Below are 18,417 nucleotides of genomic sequence, written 5' to 3'. Positions count from 1 at the left end.
TGTTCCCCTTTTCCCTAGTAAGGACCCAGAAACCAGACTTTATTCTCATTATATAATCATCCCACCTTAGGTGTCTCCACTGGAAGATGAAAAAAAGACTGCTAATGAAAATCTATTATTTGGAGTTGGTACAGTGTTGTGGAATAATCCTCCTGTACACTGTAAAGATGTGTCATTTGAATTGGTTTAATAAAATGCTGGTTGGCCAGTAGCCAGGCAGGAAGTATAGGCAGAATGACCAAAGTAAGAATGATTGGAAGAAGGGTGGAGTCAGGAGTCACCAGCCAGATGCAGAGGGAGCCGGAGATGAACATGCCATGCTAATATAGGTACCAGCATATGGCAGAGTATGAATAGAAATATGGGTTAATTTAAATATCAGTTAGCCAATAACAAGCCTTGGCTATTGGCTGAGCATTTATGATTCATATTCAGCCTCTCAGTCAGTTATTTGGGACCAGTTGGTAAGGGCAGGAAATGTCTGTTTACAGTACAATATGGAGGAATTGTTATTTTCTTAAGGAACCTTTTGTTTAGTTGTCAAAAGTGAAATGAAACAAGAATGGCAACCAAAATTATTTAAGAAGTAATCATCATGGAAAAGGCAAGTTTGGGAACCATTTAAGCATTGATTGGAATTTTAAATGTCCTGTGACTGTCTCTTCCTAGTCAAATGATTTCTAGTTGCATTTATCCCTGACTCTTGCCTTTTATCACTATAAATGTCAATCTTTCAAGTAGTCATACATTTTGAAAGACCTGGTATCTATTATTTCTAATTTTTCTGGAGTTCATAGCGGTCCACTCATTATTTGTAGATGTTACTGAATGTGTGTATGTCAGGAGCCTTTATAAGTACTAGGAATGCAGTGCTGTGCAAAGCAGTTAAGATCCCAGAAGTCATTGGAGTTAATTTTCTAGTTTGGGGAACGAAGAAATGAACAAGTAAACAAATAAATAATATTTATATAAAGTAATGGTAAATGCTACAGAGAAAATAAGATTATTTGATTTTTAATTCAAGAAAGCAAAAAACAAATTGGATTCACCTGCATGAAAGGTGACTTTAGGGCGTCCAGATGGCCCCATTCATCTCAGATGATTTGCATTTCATTTTAGATGAATTTAAATGCCATTTACTTGATTGGGATTAATCAAAGGCAAAGTATTTGTAATTGACAGGATTTTTCCCATCTGTAATCAGGTAGGATATCAACTTGACTATTACTGAGTAAGTCTGATGCTGCAGAGAAGCACTGGGTTTAAAATAGAGCAAAACTGGCCAGTGTGATGACGTAGAAAATAAACTCATGTGGTCTGTGCAAGCAAGATAAACTAAGTTCTATCCATGGCATCCACATTAGAAGGGAAGAAGAAATGTCTCAAAGCCATCCTCTGTCTTCCACAAACATATCTTGGCACACACATACCTGTGCTGAAACACTCATACTATATATGTCCAATAATAGTAAGTTAAAAAAAAATATTAAGAAATAAGGTAAAAATATATGCTTATCATTTTCTATTACATGGTTTTGAGACAGAGATTCATATATTCTAGGGTAGCCTCAGGCTTCTTATGTAGCTGAGGATGACTTTGAACTTCTGATCCTCCTGCCTCTACCTTCCAAATACTGGGATTACCGGTATATATGACTACACTCCAGTACACAATGAGGGACTCAAACCCCGGTCAACTGAACTATATCCACAGCCCATTGTTTTAATGACATTTAATATGTTGAATAATTTTCCTTTATTCCTTCATATTTTTTTCTGGCTCTGCACATTTTCTTTCAGAAATTCAAAGCCTTGATGTTGTTTCTGTTGCATTTTCCTCCCCTGAGTCATTTGAAGTTACGCCGCCATCATTTTATTTTTTAGAGCAGTTTCGTTGCCAGGCCTTTGTGCTGGAGTGACAGTGCAGACCTTCAGAATCAGGGTCGAGTTCATGATCAGTAATGAAGATGCAGATTGGCATTAGAAGCGTCCAGCTCAGCCAGGGTCAGTAGTCACCCCCAGAAATAAGGTCGGAAAAATGAAAGATCAGATTCACTTTGCTAAGTCAACGTTTGGATTACCAGAGGTCAAAATTAGAAGGGTTGGGGAAATAAGCCTTGCTTAGGAGGAGATGTAAAGGGTGTGGGATAGTACTCCGAGGCCTGGCCACCAATGCTCCATGCTTTCAGTAGGCCCTAAGCTGCAAAGTTGATTTCCAGTGCTCTGGCACTTTCTCATGGAAGAAGCCTGGCAACATCCTGTTTGTTCAGAAACTTAAGAGTAGACTAGAAAAGAATGAACTAAAGTGCACAATTCACTTATTACACACACACACACACACACACACACACACACACGCACACACACACACACACACACACACACACACACACACACACACACACCCTTTGGAAGTCTGCTATGTATTTGGAAGACTTAGAATGGATGAGAGAATGAATGAACTAGATGGAAAGCCTGCTGCTCCAGGCTGGAGTACTGTATGGACAGTTCCCCTTTGCGGCTAGTAAGCAGGCACCTTTGAAACGGCTGCTTGCATGGTTATTTTACTCTGTGAGATGAAGATACTGCAGCTTTATGAAATTTATGCATTGGAGCAGCTTTGCTACTTTTTATTTCCGGTGCATTAGTTCTACCCCATTGTAATTAACTACAAAGTCACTAGGGGTTCATTTCTTCTTGGTAGCATTGGTAGCAATACTTTTTAAAAATCCATTATTTTTACAATAATTTTTCTTTATGTTTTTGTAATGAATTCTGTGATATTTCTAATGGTATTTGGTCTGAAAAGCTAGGCAACTTGTACATTTTGTTTGAATGTCATCCTTTCTTAGGAGCCAGTTTTCATTTTCTACAGTTCTCATTAACCACCTCCTGTAGAGCCTCCTTCACTAGTGAATGTAGTTCCTTCTTGGGCTGTCAGCATGCTGGAGAACACCCTACATGCTTGTTAAACTGGACATCCTGCCATGCATCCTTTCTTCCGTCCTTTTTGTGGTGGGGTGGGAATACTGAGGATTGAAGTCAGAGAGAGCCCAGTGCATGCTAAGCAGGTCGCCTGCCACAAGATACACTGCAAGTCCCTTTTCAGTAGGAGCTATTGCATTCAATCATAGAGCACTTTCGATTGACGAGATGTCAGATGCACTTAAAAAGTAATAAATTAACAGAGTAAAAGAAAGGTAAGGAAAGGAAAACGTCTGATTTTATTCATTTATCATATTTTATTTTTAATTGCCATACAGAGTAAAAGGTCTCATTGTGGCATTTCCACTTATACATTGTTTTTGTTGATTCTCCTCTTTCAATCCCCTCCACCAACACCATATCCTTCTTTCCCATAGTAGTCCCTTGCCAGTTTGATGTCATATATATTTGTTGTCTCCTTTACTCAGGGTTCCTCTCCTCTCTTAAAACCTCTTTTTCTGCTCTAACAGTTTTCTTTCTAGATTTATGACCCACACTCATTGTTCTGTGTGGTCCAATTTCAAAAGGGTGAGTTTGTTAAGTTTATAGTAAGTAAATAGAAAATTCATAGCAAGTAGCAGGTAGGTATACAGGTAGTAAAACTCACAGTAGAGAGAGTCCCAGGCAGAGCAGACTGTCTCTTTTTGTGAGAATTCCTGGTAAAGTAACAAATGGCAACAGATAGAGATAACATTCTCAGGGATGCGCACAACATCCGGGAGACACTGACTGTGGAAGTTGAGGCAGTCAGCTGAGTTCTCGATTGAGCTTTCTACAATGGCCCCACTTCCTGCTTCTCTTTCACACTGTAGGTACTTTGTAGAAAAATATTTTTAAAGATTTATATTTTCAATTGTGAGTGTGTGTGTGTGTGTGTGTGTGTGTGTGTGCGCGCGCGCGCGCGCTCGTGTATGTGCCTACATATGGATATGTACACACGAAGGCAGGTGTCTACAGAGGCTGGAAGAAGGTCTTGGACCCCCTAGGGCTGGAGTTGCTGGTAGTTTTGAGATGCCCCACATGGGTGCTGGGAACTGAACTTGGGTCCTCAGGAAGAGCAGCAATACCCTTAACTGAAGAGCCACCTTTAGCCACCATGTAGGCATTTTACATTGTGAGACAAATATTAGCAACATCTGCTGGAAATAATTTACCTTGTAGCTGTTCCCATGGTTACAAGGTATTTCACTTGTGGGCTGTTTTGTTTTCTCTTCTCCCTGTTACAGAAGGAGAGGGCAGGCTTTGAAGGACACTTGGAGACAAACATGCTTCTCAAATGCAGTGGCGTGTTGTGGGCCTACTTCTCAGTGAGCTCAAACGGCACATGACAGTTTACTAACGTAATATAGGATATACCTCTTTGACATATATAAAAATTAAAAATCTAAGAATTAAATATGAAAGAGAACATGTAATATGTGTTTTTCTGAGTCTGGTTTATCTCACTAATACAATAATTTCCAGATGTGTATATTTTCCTGCCAATTTCTCTTTACAGCTAAGTAAGATCTGTTGTGTATATGTACTACATTTTCATTATCCATTTGTCTTTTGATGGACGTTGATACTGGTTCTATTTCCTGGCTGTTTAAATAGTGTGCCAATAAACAGGAATGTATAAAGTATCTATAGCTGGATTTAGAGTCCTTTGACTACATGTCCAGGAATATTGCGTGTGTGTGTGTGTGTGTGTGTGTTATGCTTCTCTGCCTTATTCCCTTGAGACACTATCTCAGTGAATTTTGGGCCAGGCTGGTATCAGCAAGCCCCAGCCATCCTCTTGTTTTCTATCCTGTGGGAGGCCAGTTCCCACCTTTTAAAGGGCTCCTATGAGGGAGAGAGGAAACTTGTAGATAGAAAGATAGCAGAGAGGACACAGAAACACAGGATAGCTTCAGGAGGACCTGGATCCAAAGGTACCGTCTGTCTCTTCAAAGGGGCTTTTTATATAAGTGCCAAGCGGTGGAGCAGAAGACCTCTCCCTTGCTAGATCAAAACTCACCACAGAGCCAAGTAGAGACCCTTCCAAACACTGGTAACCACATCCATGGTAATCACACTCATCCCCTGTGGAGCCCTGCTGGGTAAATCAAGCTCAGATCTCACTGGGAAACCTCTGTGGGTCTCCATGCTTCCTCCCCGCTGCCTTGCCTTTTCATTTTACTGGGGATTCAGACTTAGGTCCTCAAGCTTGCACAAGTGCTCTTAGCTGCTGAGTCATTTTCCAGCTCATGTTGATTCATGGTGGCTGTACCTGTTTACATTCCCACCAGCAGTTAGTCAGAGTTTTTCCTTCTACCCAGCATTCATTCTGACCAGCATTTTGTTATTTGTTTTTCTGATAATTTGTTTTCCTATCCATTCTGACTAGGGAGAGATGAAATCTCAAAGTGGTCTTCAAATGCATTTTCCCTGATGGCTGAGGATGGTGAAAACATTTAAGATATTTATTGGCCATTGTGTTTCTTCTTTTGAGAACTGTCTATTCAGTTCATTAGCTCATATACTGATTAGAAGATTTTATTTGTTTTGTTTTGTCTTGTTTTTTTCGAGACAAGATTTCTCTATGTAACAGCCCTGGCATTTCTAGAACTTTCTCTGTAGACCAGGCTGGACTTGAACTCAGATCCACTTGCCTCTGCCTTCTGAGTACTGGGATTAATTAAAGAAGTATTTGAACTATACCCCACTGAAAAATTTTGTCTGTTTACCTGTTGCAGTTCTTGATTGCAGTTGACCTGTTGCAGTTCTGGGTTGCAGTTGACCTGTTGCAGTTCTGGGTTGCAGTTGACCTGTTGCAGTTCTGGGTTGCAGTTGACCTGTTGCAGTTCTGGGTTACAGTTGACCTGTTGCAGTTCTTGGTTGCAGTTGACCTGTTGCAGTTCTTGGTTGCAGTTGACCTGTTGCAGTTCTTGATTGCAGTTGATCTGTTGCAGTTCTGGGTTACAGTTGACCTGTTGCAGTTCTTGGTTGCAGTTGATCTGTTGCAGTTCTTGGTTGCAGTTGACCTGTTGCAGTTCTTGATTGCAGTTGATCTGTTGCAGTTCTGGGTTATAGTTGACCTGTTGCAGTTCTTGGTTGCAGTTGATCTGTTGCAGTTCTGGGTTACAGTTGACCTGTTGCAGTTCTTGGTTGCAGTTGACTGTTGGACTTCTTGGTTGCAGTTGATCTGTTGCAGTTCTTGGTTGCAGTTGACCTGTTGCAGTTCTTGGTTGCAGTTGACCTGTTGCAGTTCTTGATTGCAGTTGATCTGTTGCAGTTCTGGGTTATAGTTGACCTGTTGCAGTTCTTGGTTGCAGTTGATCTGTTGCAGTTCTGGGTTACAGTTGACCTGTTGCAGTTCTTGGTTGCAGTTGACTGTTGGACTTCTTGGTTGCAGTTGATCTGTTGCAGTTCTTGGTTGCAGTTGACCTGTTGCAGTTCTTGATTGCAGTTGACCTGTCGCAGTTCTTGGTTGCAGTTGACCTGTTGCAGTTCTTGGTTGCAGTTGACCTGTTGCAGTTCTTGATTTCAGTTGACCTGTTGCAGTTCTGGGTTGCTGTTTGACCTGTTGCAGTTCTGGGTTGCAGTCCATTAACTCCTGTCTAAAATTTATTTGGTCAAGGTTTCATCCCATCCTTCGGGCTGACTTTTCCCCCCACTGATGTTTTTCTTTGCTGCGCAGAGATTTTTAATTTCATGCAATGCCATTTTTGGTTCTTGAGATTACTTCTTGTGCTATTGGAGTTTTGTTCAGAAAATTCTTTCCTATGCTTAGGTCTTGAAGTGTTTTTCATGTGTTTTCTTATAGCAGCTTTGACATTTTAGATTTTAAATTAAGGTCTCTGGTTAGTTTTGAATGGATTTTTCTTCTGAATGAGAAGAAGAATCTTATTTCATTCTGCAACACCATTTGTTGAATAGGCTATCTTTTTTCCCCAGAGTATTGTTTGTCATGTTCTGTGTTCTGTGTAGGAAGCCCCCTCTGATATAATGATTGGGAAAAACAAACAAAAACATGATGCAGGGGCTGGAGCCATGGCTCAGAAGTTAAGAGTATATACTGCTCTTCTAGAGGACCTGATCTTGTTTACCAGCACCTGAATTAAACGGATTATAACTGCCTGCAACTCCAGCTTCAGAGGAATCTCTCTGGCAACTGTGTGTGTGTCTGCACTCACATTCATATATGAGCATGCGCACACACACACCCACACAGACACACACTATGCATTTTTTGACATCTTTGTCAACAATGAGGTGGCCATAGCTATGTGGTTTCATTTCTGGTTCCTCTGTTCTGCTGCATTTGTCTGGATGTAAGGTTTTATACCAGTGTTGTTCTCTTTATCTCTATTGCTTTGTAATGTAATTCCAGGGTAGCAATTGCCCTACCTCCAGCATTGCCTTTTCTGCTTAGGATTGCTTTGGCTACATGGGATCTTTGTGTTTCCATATGGATTTTAAGATGTTTTTCTTTTGCCAGTTCTGTGAGGAGTATCATTGGTTTCTGGAAATGAGAATTGTATTGACTATAGGTAACTTTTTATAATAGAGCTGTTTCCACTGTGGGTTCTAAGTACCAAGTTCAAACCCTTCAGTCTGTATGGCAAGCACTTTCATCTGAGCCATCTTGCCTGCCGTCCAGTCCAGGAGCATGGAAATTGTTTCCATCCATTTCTTCAGTTTCTTCTGCAGTGTCTTGAAGTTTTCAGTGTAGAGGTCTTTCACTGTCTTGGTGAAATTCTCTGTTTTCTTTTATTTTTAACAAAATGTAATTTGTTGGGAATGGGATATTTTCCCCAATTTCTTTCTTGTTAAGTTTCTTATTAGCATATAAAATAACTGATTTTTGCATGTTGATTTTGTTTTGTTTTGTTTTTCAAGACAAGGTTTCTCTGTGTAGCCCTGACTATCCTGGAACTCACTCTATAGACCAGGCTGGCCTCAAAGTCACAGAGATCCACCTGCCTCCACCTCCCTGAGTGCTGGATTAAAGGCATGTGCCACAACTATGTGGCACATGTTGATTTTGTATCCTACAGCTTTACCAACAGTGTTTATCAGATATAAAAGTTTCCTAGTGAAGTCCATAGGGTCTATTGTATACAAATAGGAATAATGTGACTTCTTCTGTTTCTCTTTACATCCTGCTTTTATATCTTTTTGGCCTAAGTGTTCTAGTTAAGACTTCAGGTACTAGATTGAGTCAGAGTGGAGAGACTTTGCACCCTTGTTTCATTCCAGATTTTACAGGAAATGCCCACAGTCTTTCCTGAATTAATGGAATATTCCTTATGGGTTTGTCATCTATAGTAATTATTACGCTTAGTTATGTTCCAACTACTTCCAGTTTCCTTAGAACTTTTATCATGAAGGCATGCTGAACTTTGTCGATACTTTTTCTGCATCTGTCAAGACAATCATATAATTTCCTTTTTAATTATATTTTTATGACTTACTGCATTTATTGCTTTGTATAAGTTGAGACAACTTTTCATTCTTGTGATGAAACCAGCATGTCATCGTGTGTGGTCTTACTGTGTTCTTGAATTCAACTTGCAAACATTTTATTGAGTTTTGCATCTATGTTTATAAGAGAAATTTGTCTATGGTTTTCCTTTTTCTTTTGTGTCTTTATTCAGTTTTGATATTAGATTAAAACTACCTTTGTAGCATTCTTTCATTTTGTACTTTGTGGGACAAATTGAGAGATATTGATTGTTAGATCTTCCTTAAAATTGGGTAGAATTCATCAGTAAACCCGTCTTATGTGAAGCTGTTCTCTGTGGGGATGCGTTTCATTACTGTTTGTGGGGGTTTGAATGAGGATGGCCCCCAAAGACTCAAATATTTGAACATTTGGTCCCCAGCTGGTGGAACTGTTTGGGAAGGATAGGAGGTGTGGCCTTGTTGGAGGAGGTGTGTCACAAGGGCTTTAAGGTTTTCAAAAGACTTGCACAATCCCCAGTGCCTGCTCTCTCTTTCTTTCCGCCTCTTACTTGCTGGTCAAGATGTGAGCTCTCAGCTGCTGCTCCATGCCTTTGCTCTGTCATCATGGTCTCTAGCCCTTGGAACCGTAAGCAAGATTCAATGTTTTCTTTTATAAGTTTCCTTGATCATATTTATCACAGCAATAGAAAATTAACTAAGATACCATTTTAACCCCATTGCTTGCTTTGGTCTTTTAAAATTGTTTTATCTTTCAGCTTAATTTTGATATTCGTATGAGTATAGAAACCCATTTCTTCTTGATTCCCCAGCTTTTTGGAATGTATGTTTTCACAGTATTTCCTAATGGTGGTCTAGGTTGGAGGATTGCTGGATCTTGTTCTTAGAGCTCCCCTTTCACCTCTTATTCTGTTGTGTTGGTCTCTCTTTCGGCTAGTTTGGCTAAAGCTTGTTCATCTGGCTGTCCTTTTAAGAACCATCCAATGCATTTTAGTTTGGCTTCTTCTTTTTCTAGAATCTTGAGTTGGGTGATTAGATCTGCGATCTCTCTGATTTTTTTTTTTTTTCTTTAATGAGCTGTAAGCTTTCCTTTTAGGAGAATCTCAAGAGATTCTGGCTGAATATGCTATGTTTTCGTTTGACCCGAGACATTTTAAAATGTCCTTTCATATTTCCTCAGTGGCCCTGTACAAATGTGTATTGTTTAGTCTCCATTGTCTTTGTGTAGTTTCCGAGATTTCTTCTGCATTTGCTTTCCAGTTTTATTTGACTATGGTCTGATAAAATACATTTTTTTTCTTTATTGTATTTGTGGAATCTTGCTTTGTGGTCTATCATGTGGTCAATTTAAGAGTAGGTTCCATGCATCCCTGGGAAGAATGTGTGTTCCCTGTTTGTTAGATGGAATATTTTGTAGGTATCTGTTGAAATCAGTTGATCTATGGTATAATTTAGCATTAATGTTTCTTTGCTGATTATTAGTTTGGAATAGCTATCTAAACGTGAGTGGGATATTGAAGTCTCCTGCTATATTGTATCAGGACCTTTGTGGCCTTCTGTGACCTTCATTGTTTTATGAAACTGAAAGCTCTAAGATTCAATGCCAAAAATACTTGAATTGTGTTGTCTTCATGATGGATTTGTTCCCTGATTAACTGTACTTGTCCTCCTTATCTCTTCTGCTAGTTTTGCTTTGAAGTCTGCATTAGCAGACATGAAAGTCCTCTTGCAAGCTTGCTTGATCACTGTTTTGATTAGCTTAGTAGGTTAACTTGCATCCTTTGGCTCAGTTTTTGGACATTTTTGCCAGCTAAGTGTATTTCTTAGAAAAAAAGAAAACCGTTTGATACCGTTTTGCTTGTTTTAAATCCAGTCAGTTAGTCTGTATCTGGTGAATCCGTTTGCAAATAAAGTCATCCTTGAGGGAGATTTGTTATTTCCTATGGCTTTGGTGGTTCTGGTTGGTTGGATTACTTGTTTTCTTCTCTCAGGCTCAGACTAAGAGTTTGCTGTGTTAGACACATGGTTTTTCACAGTCCTTTGTTCTTCTGGTGCTTTCGTGGAGTGGCCTTTCCTACATATGAAATGTGAAATTGCCCTTCCCTCTCCTCTGGTTATAGTGTTACTTTAAGACTCTTCTCCAGTGCTGCCGTGGTAGAAGTGCCGTAATTGGTGCTTTTCTTGCCTGCTTTTATTCTCCCTCCATTCTAAAAGATAATCTATTTTTAGAAATCCTGGTTGGCAGCTGCATACTCCAGGGCTTGAAATAGACCATTCCTTGCTTTCTTGACTTTAGAATGCTCATTATTCTGATATTCCTGCCTTTTCCCCTTACAGCTTTTAGTATTGTTTCTTTGTTTTGCGTTTTTGGACATCGTGACTATGATATATTATGTAGGGATTCTTCTCTGGTCATAACTATTAAGGAGTTATAAATGCCTCTTGATTTGGATGTCTATCCCTTTCTTGTATCTACCTGTTACAATTTTATTGACTAAATTGCCTATACATTTTTTATCTCAGCTTCTTCTGCGATCTTTATTCTTGGGTTTGGTCTTGAAAGTTCTGGTAGCATTTGTATATCTGAAATTGTTATTGTCTTGACTTGTTTCTCCGTCCCTGATATTTGTTCTCTTGCTTTATCTTGTTTCTTGTTGTTGGTGGTGGTGGTAATGATGATGATACAAGTGTATGTGTGTGTGTGTGTGTGTGTGTGTGTGTGTGTGTGTGTGTGTCTGCGTGTGTGTGCGTGCATGCGTGTATTATGTTTCCCTGTGAGTATTAGAGTTAGAGTTTTCACGGGCGCTGAGGATCCAAACTTGGGTGCTCCTGTTTATGTACCAAGCACTTTATCCACTGAACCATCTCTTTAGCCCCAATGAAGCTTTCTACTGTGTTTTATTTGATAAATTGATCCTTTTATTTCACGAATTTGGCTCTTGTTCAGAGTCTTAATTTCCTTGCTGAATTTTTCTCTCTTTTTTTTTTAATTTCTCCTCCAAGTTACTAACCATTTCATTTCCTTTGCTTACTTTCTTGTCTGGATCCTGAATTGATTTTCTTACCTTGTTTATCTGCTTATTTGAGGTCTTCACATGGTCACCGGTTCCTTTTAAATGTGGGACTTGGAAATATTTGACATTTGAGTGATCTCACTATCTTTGGTTTTCATTATTTGGACATTATGAGCTGATGACAGAAAAGTCGTATTTTTCTGTTTGTTCTTTGACCCCCACATCTCTTCCATAGGTAACAATCAAGTACTTGTACTCAAATACTTGTATCATTAAGACATCATACCCAAAAAATGAAATTAAATAAAAATTAGAAATATAGGTAGAGGAATGGAACTTTCCACAGTGGGAATATAAAATGGTATCGCCACCCTGGAGAATAATTCAGTAGTTTCAACCTAAGTTCTCTTCATGATAGCCAGTACCTAGAAACACGCCGGTGTCCATCAACTACTGAGTTATCAGATAAGCAGGTAGAGTGGCTTTTCCCAGTGACTGTTACTACTAATCAAGAAAGCAAAGTACTGGTCCACAAATAGGCGTGAATGTCGGAGACATAATGCTAAGTGAAAAAAGACACGGGCTTCTTATGATTCTATTAACTTGTATGAAAGGCAACACTATAAACATAGGAAATAGGCCAGCTACTGCAACTTGTTATGAGTACAGAAGTTTATTGCAAATTGTCACAGTGTGTGCTGTCCTAGAGCTGGATGGTGTGGTAGTTGCACAGTTGTTTGAATTATACCTTTGAGATGTGTGAGTTTTATGATATGTGATACTTCATTACTACTGTTATAAACGGTCAAAAAATATTTTTAAAGCATCCTTTTTCTTCTCCAGGTAATTCTCTGCAGGAAATTTTCTGAGAAGCTGGAACAGTTTCCACTGCTAGCTTCTTGGTACCAGCGGATTCAGGAAGTGCCAAAAGTCAAAACGGCAGCTTCTAAGTGTGGGATCCACTTTGTGTATTTACCAGAATTGCTGAATTCTGCAAGTGAGACGCCCCTGAACTCCACTGAAGTGACAGCCGGAGAGGAACCAAACGACCCTTCATTTACAGGTGGACCAAGACCAACTATGACCAAGTTAATGGTATTCAGCTTCCATTTCTACAGTTTTCTTTTTGAAAAATAGCCCTTCAGCATTCTTTTCCAACTAGTAATCATTTTCTCATGTCATCTATATTTTATATATAGCTATTTGTATGTGTATTTACCAAATAATGTTTCTGCTAGTCTTCTGTTCAAATAAGCCACAATAAATTGAATAGCTTTCATGCTGTTTCTCTTTGGAACCAAGTCAAAATACATAGTTTAAAAGTAATTATTTTTAAAACATTTTTAGATATTCACATTGTGGACCAATGTAACATCATATCTGGTCAAGTGTATCCTTTTAACCTAAACTTGCTGTGTTGCTGTGAATTTTGATTTCAGGCTTTATTTTAGTAATTGATTGAGTTAATGTTTCTTTGTCTGGTGTATTTAAAGTAACACAATAGTCTCCATCTATCTTTATACGAATATCGTGATTTCATTCTTTTTTCTAGCTTCAGGGTTTTTTGAGAATTTTATATAGAAGTATGTATTTACACCATTTCCACCTTTCCTGTTCCTTTTCCAACTTCTTCTTTATCACTCCACCTCTCAAATTCATGGCCTTTTCTTTAATTATTCTTATTTTACACACACACACAAACACACACACACACACTCCCCCAAAAAATCCCACTGAATCCATCTAGTGTTGCCTCTATGTGTATGTGTTGTTTAGGGGTGTCCACGTGGGATTAGATAACCTATCAGGGGACTCATTCCTAGGGAAAACTGATTCTTTCTCTCTCAACAGCCATATCTCCCTGTAGGTTTTCATCTAGGGATAGGGCCTTGTGATATTTTCCCCATCTGAGGTTGGGTTGATGATTTCATGGGAGCTGTTTCTTTGCCATATGTAGAAGAGACTATCTTGAAGAAAACATACTAGCCGTCTGGATCTTACAATCTGTACCTTCTTCAGTGCTCCCTGAGCCTTAGGCCTTGTGATATAGTTATGTCAACTGGGGTTGGGCACACAGCGGACTTTAGTCTTTGTTTTTTGACCAGTCCTGCATTTCTGCATTGCTGCTAACAGAAGTATTTGTGATTAGGAGTGAAGCTACCCCTATCTGTGGGTTTAAGGTTAAATATTTAGAATTCAGTTAGGCAGAAATGTGTTCTTCTATAGGGTCTGTGACTTCACCAGACACAGGTAGTTGGCCTTGTTTGCAGTACTAGGCATGAATTCTCTGCCACTGAGCAGGCCTTCAGTCCAGTTAGATAGCTATTGGTTAACCACAGGATAAAGATGCCACTGTTGCACCTCTGTGGATATGTTTTGTGCTGGTCATTTTTGTGGCTCATGGCCTTTACAGCTGAGTAGAACTATTGACTGCTTCTCTCCCTTGGTAGCTTGGCCTACAGATACTATTAAAGCTAGTCCTCAGGGAGGAGGCTTCCAGGTCAGTTCTAGCTCAATTCCTCCAAGTCCTGTAACTGAAGTATGTGGTCTCTTCAACAATCGGGTCTTGCCTGTAAGTCCTGGGAGGTAGCCAAGGGCAATGGCACTGGCCTGTATTCTTCTGGGAGATTGCAGTTTTAAATTTAAGATGACAATTTAAAGTTAAATTTAAAGACATAGATGTAAAGAAGTAGAATTTAAATAAATCTTTGAAGGAAATGTTAAGATTTTAATAAATAGAAATGTGAATACCTCAATTTACTTTCCAAAGTGTGTATACTTGAGAAGGGTACATTTTGTTGTGTACTAGCACTATCTCAATATAGAAGTATTATTTTAAAGACCCTGAGGTAGGAATGAGATTGGAAATGAGTAATAGCAAAGTCAGAGTAACAGCAACAGAAATGTGATAGGTGACTTCAGAGAGATGTGTTGTGTATTCTTCTAGAAACAAATGAGTGCTCGATTTCTAGATCTATAGTGATACTGTATCTCTAGTAAAGTGATTCCCTCTATTTCTTTGGGGACCCAAATTCAGTCAGTTTTCATAACGAAAAGTAATCTCATGGATAACTGTTATAAAATAGTTAAAGGTGAATTATCAGCAATATTTATTATATTTTACTTGTTTTGTTATGTTTTGTTTTCTCTTGAAAAAGATGGGAGTTCTTAATGTTGCCTACTCTGTCCTTACTTGTGGGGTCAAGGAATTCTCCTACCTCAGACTTTGTAGTGCTGAGACGTCTAGATGTACACCACAGTCCCTTGCTATAAATTTTCTTTAAATGGGCTTCCTAGGGATGATAATATCTGGACAGTGATCATCTATGTGGTGGGATGTGGATTCATGTTTCATGATTGGAAAAATATAAATCCATATATTTGCCATGCCACTGTCTATAGAACAAATATAGTTTTTGGTTGTTTGTTGGTCGATTTGAGATGAATCTTATGCAACCCAGGCTGGCCTCCCTCTCCAGCTCCAAGTGCTGGGATTAAAGCAGTGTTTCACCATGCTTAGCTTTAGATGCATAATTTTAACATAGGAAAGAACCCTGGAGGACAATTTAATGAATTAAAAAACAGTTCTTTAAAATTTTAGAATCTATTAGAGATACAACCATAGATAAACTGATAGGGTGATATTCTGGGGTATGTGTTATGTTGACAGTTTTTAGGTACATTGAATCAAACTTGCAGTTTAAATAGGTGGTTTTCATGTGTAAAGATAGAGATTGATGATGGACAGTGGAAGATCAGATTTTTTTTAATAATCTATAAATTTTTTTATCGATAAAGTTTTGTTTTCAAGTGATTTTTCTTTATTATTCCGTGTGTGTGTGTGTGTGTGTGTGTGTGTGTGTGTGTGTATGTATGTATGTATATATTTAGCCTGCCTGTATATATGTGCACCACATGCTTGCTTGGTACCAGAGGAAGTCAGAAGATGACATTGGATTCCCTGTAACTACTGTTAAAGATGGTTGTTAGTCACCATGTGGATGTTGGGAACCAAACCCACCCAGGTCCTCTGCAAGAGTAACAAATACTTTTAACTCCTGAGCCATTTCTTTGGTCCTGGCGTAGTATATTTATTGGCTTATTATTTTTATATGTTTTCAGCATTATTTTTATTACTACAATTAAAAAATAATAGCAATGTACTGATTTCAAAATAACATTTTGAACAGGAATTTTATATTTTACAACATTTTGTATTTTTTATGTAACTAGGTATTTGGGTACACATATGATTAATTTTAATTACCTTTGTTAGTGTAAAAAATAGAAATGTGGGCTTTGAAAACAGGATTTTGTTAGTGCACTAACTTGGAAAGCTTACTTCCTTTTCTAGGAAAAAGGCATTGAAGCGATGTTTTCTCCGCACCCCTGTCCTTCTTGGACCCTTGACTGGGAAAACCTTCCTGCTGCTGTCAGCCCGAAGGAAGGTGAGCTTTGGTTTGCTTTTTGGTGTAAGGTTTTAAGTTCAATCTGGATACTCACTTCAGAGCCATCTTCCCATACTCAAAATGTCCCTTTGGCTATATTTAATATTTTAATAATATATCTACTATCTAGTGAGTTTTCATTTCATTTTATTTTTAGAATTTCATATCACTCAGATTTAATGTTTTCTACATTTTCCTACATTGACTTCATTAGTTCTTTTTTTCTTTGATGACATATTTTAAAACAAATCTGAAGTATTATATTTTAGGATGTACAAATGATATCATCAATAACTACAATTCCATTTATCACACTTAGTAAAAATTAGGAAAATTCATTCATCATCTAGTAATTTATCATCTTTTCCTCAACTGTTTAAAATCTCATTTTAAAGAAATATCTCTTTACTGCTTGGTGTTTATTTGAACAAATATATGTTTTATTATCTTAAATTATATTCGGTTTGTTTTAAATAAATTTTTTCATGGTCATATTTCATTTTGCTGATTTTATGATTTTTATGTTGGGTACTTATTCTAATAGTTAATCATGGAGTTTTAATTCTGTTATTATTTCTTTTGGTGCGTACACTCCTAATTACTTACTTTCCTGTGGATTTTGTAGTGTCAGAGTATGAATTCAGTTTGGCATTACCTTAATCTGTGGTTCTCAACAGTTTTGGGTTAAGGGTAAATCTCACAGAGTTAATATTTCCTCGTTTCAAGCATCTCCAAATGTAGAACTTAAGACTACCGTTGTTAACCTTTCAGCTTCCAGTTCTGTCTGTCTGTCCTCCTTTGTTGCTGGCTGGGACTTTTGTATGTGTTTTCTCAGGTTCCGCTTTCAGTGTTTCGCTTTTCTGTAGTCATGGTTTCCCAGCTCTGCAGAGACAGGGCGAGCTTCTCTTCTCCATCCTGCTGTTCCAGGACAGTTCCTAATAGGGAGAAATGTCCTCAGGGCAGCCTTGGTGCCCATTCAAGGTTAGTATACCAATTTTCAGCCCTTCACCCTTTTAAAAAACTCTATGGATTTTCCTTACTTTCAGAAATTCTCTTAAACATGTAAAGGGAACTTGTTGATATTTAAATACCGTTTAAAGTGCTCTTTTAGGTGGAAAAAAATTTTAGCATAGATCAAAGGTTTATTTCTTCAATTAGTCTCTCGATTTTTAGTTTTATTTTTGTTGCAAGTGAGTTTTAAAAATATATTAGCTCTTTGAGAATTCCATTCAAAGCATTTTGATCATAATCATTGCACATCCTCCAACTATTCTCAGGTCCCCTCCCCCATGTTCTACTCACTCAACATTATACTTCTTAAACTCATCAAAAACATTGTGTGCTTCCCAAATATTCTCTGAAGTGTGGGCTTCCACTGGAACTAGGGCTACACACTTAGAGAAAGCTGACTCTCTCCATCTCAGCAGCCAGCAGTTACCAATAGCAGGGGAGAGACTTCACGTCCAGCTGCTCTCTCCATACTGGGATCTGGTCTTTCTCGGGCTGGCCCAAGTCTTGCACATACATCCCATCACAACTGCCATGAATTGACATGTGTTCCTATGTCCAGAGACACTGTTTCATTGCAATTATGTACTGCCTCTGGCTCTTACACCCTTTCCACCCCTCTCTGCAATGATCTCTTAGTCTTGAGAGAAGGGGCTGAGGTATTTGTGTTCCATGGGGCAGAGCATTCAGCATTTTCTGTTTCTCTGCACGTTGGCCAGTTGTGGGTCACTAGGTTAATCATCTGCCTATAAGGGATGGATGTATTTTGTAAAGAGTCCAAAGGGAGTACGGGAATAGAAGAGTTAAATTAGAATGGAGAAGGGAAGAACAGAGTACAGGAGTAAATTCTGGGATGGATAAATAACACAAAAGACCTTTGAAAAAGCCACATGGAAAGCTACCACTATAGAAGCTTCCTAGAATATGTGTATACACACATACATGAAACGAATTACAGTGGAGGAGTCCTAGGAGCAACAATACCCTTACCAGATACCACAGTGCCTCACTGCAGACAGATGGCTTGGGAGTTAAGAGCACTTGCTGCTCTTTACAGAGGACCTAAATTTGGATCCCAGAACATATATGGTTTCTCACAACCTTGCAAGGGATCTGATGTCGTCTTCTGATCTTGTGGACACCAGCTATACCTATGGTGCACATACATACACGCAGGCAAAACATATAAAATAAAATAAATCTGAAAATTAAAAAAAAAAAGAGGCCAGAGCCAGGAGTGTGTTACTTCTTTTGTAGTTGTTGGCCAGTGACATTCCATAGACCCAGCACAAGGAACCTATTGCCAGTGCTCTCGGTTACCCTCCAGAAGTAAGATCCTGTTGGTGAAGACCACACATACCTAAGTCACAGAACACGGAGAAATCAAGCTAGTACTGACCTAGAAACTTCGCCCCTGCTTACATCCCTTTAATTGGATCATCTGGTTTTTGTAAGTAGTGTGAAAAATAAGACGATGTAAATCACCATGGTTTCTTCACGTATCAGTCATTGACTGTCACCTAGACAGTTTC

The 18,417-nt window shown here is 38.6% G+C and overlaps 1 protein-coding gene across 6 annotated transcripts in view; it reads left to right on the top strand.

Moving 5' to 3' along the window:
• Positions 1-18,417, top strand: part of Gstcd (glutathione S-transferase C-terminal domain containing) — a 111,304-nt gene that overhangs the window by 14,258 nt on the left and 78,629 nt on the right. For all 6 annotated transcript variants that reach the window (XM_036189983.1, XM_036189981.1, XM_036189979.1 and 3 more), the window contains 2 exons: positions 12,273-12,524; positions 15,784-15,877. In XM_036189983.1, coding sequence (XP_036045876.1) covers positions 12,273-12,524; positions 15,784-15,877 — 346 coding nt within the window. The remainder of the gene's footprint in view (positions 1-12,272; positions 12,525-15,783; positions 15,878-18,417) is intronic.

This window comes from Onychomys torridus, chromosome 6 (genome assembly GCF_903995425.1).
Source record: "Onychomys torridus chromosome 6, mOncTor1.1, whole genome shotgun sequence".
Classification (NCBI taxonomy): Eukaryota; Metazoa; Chordata; class Mammalia; order Rodentia; family Cricetidae; genus Onychomys; species Onychomys torridus.
The sequence above is the reverse complement of the archived record's forward strand: the minus strand, read 5'-3'. Positions and strand labels throughout refer to the sequence as shown.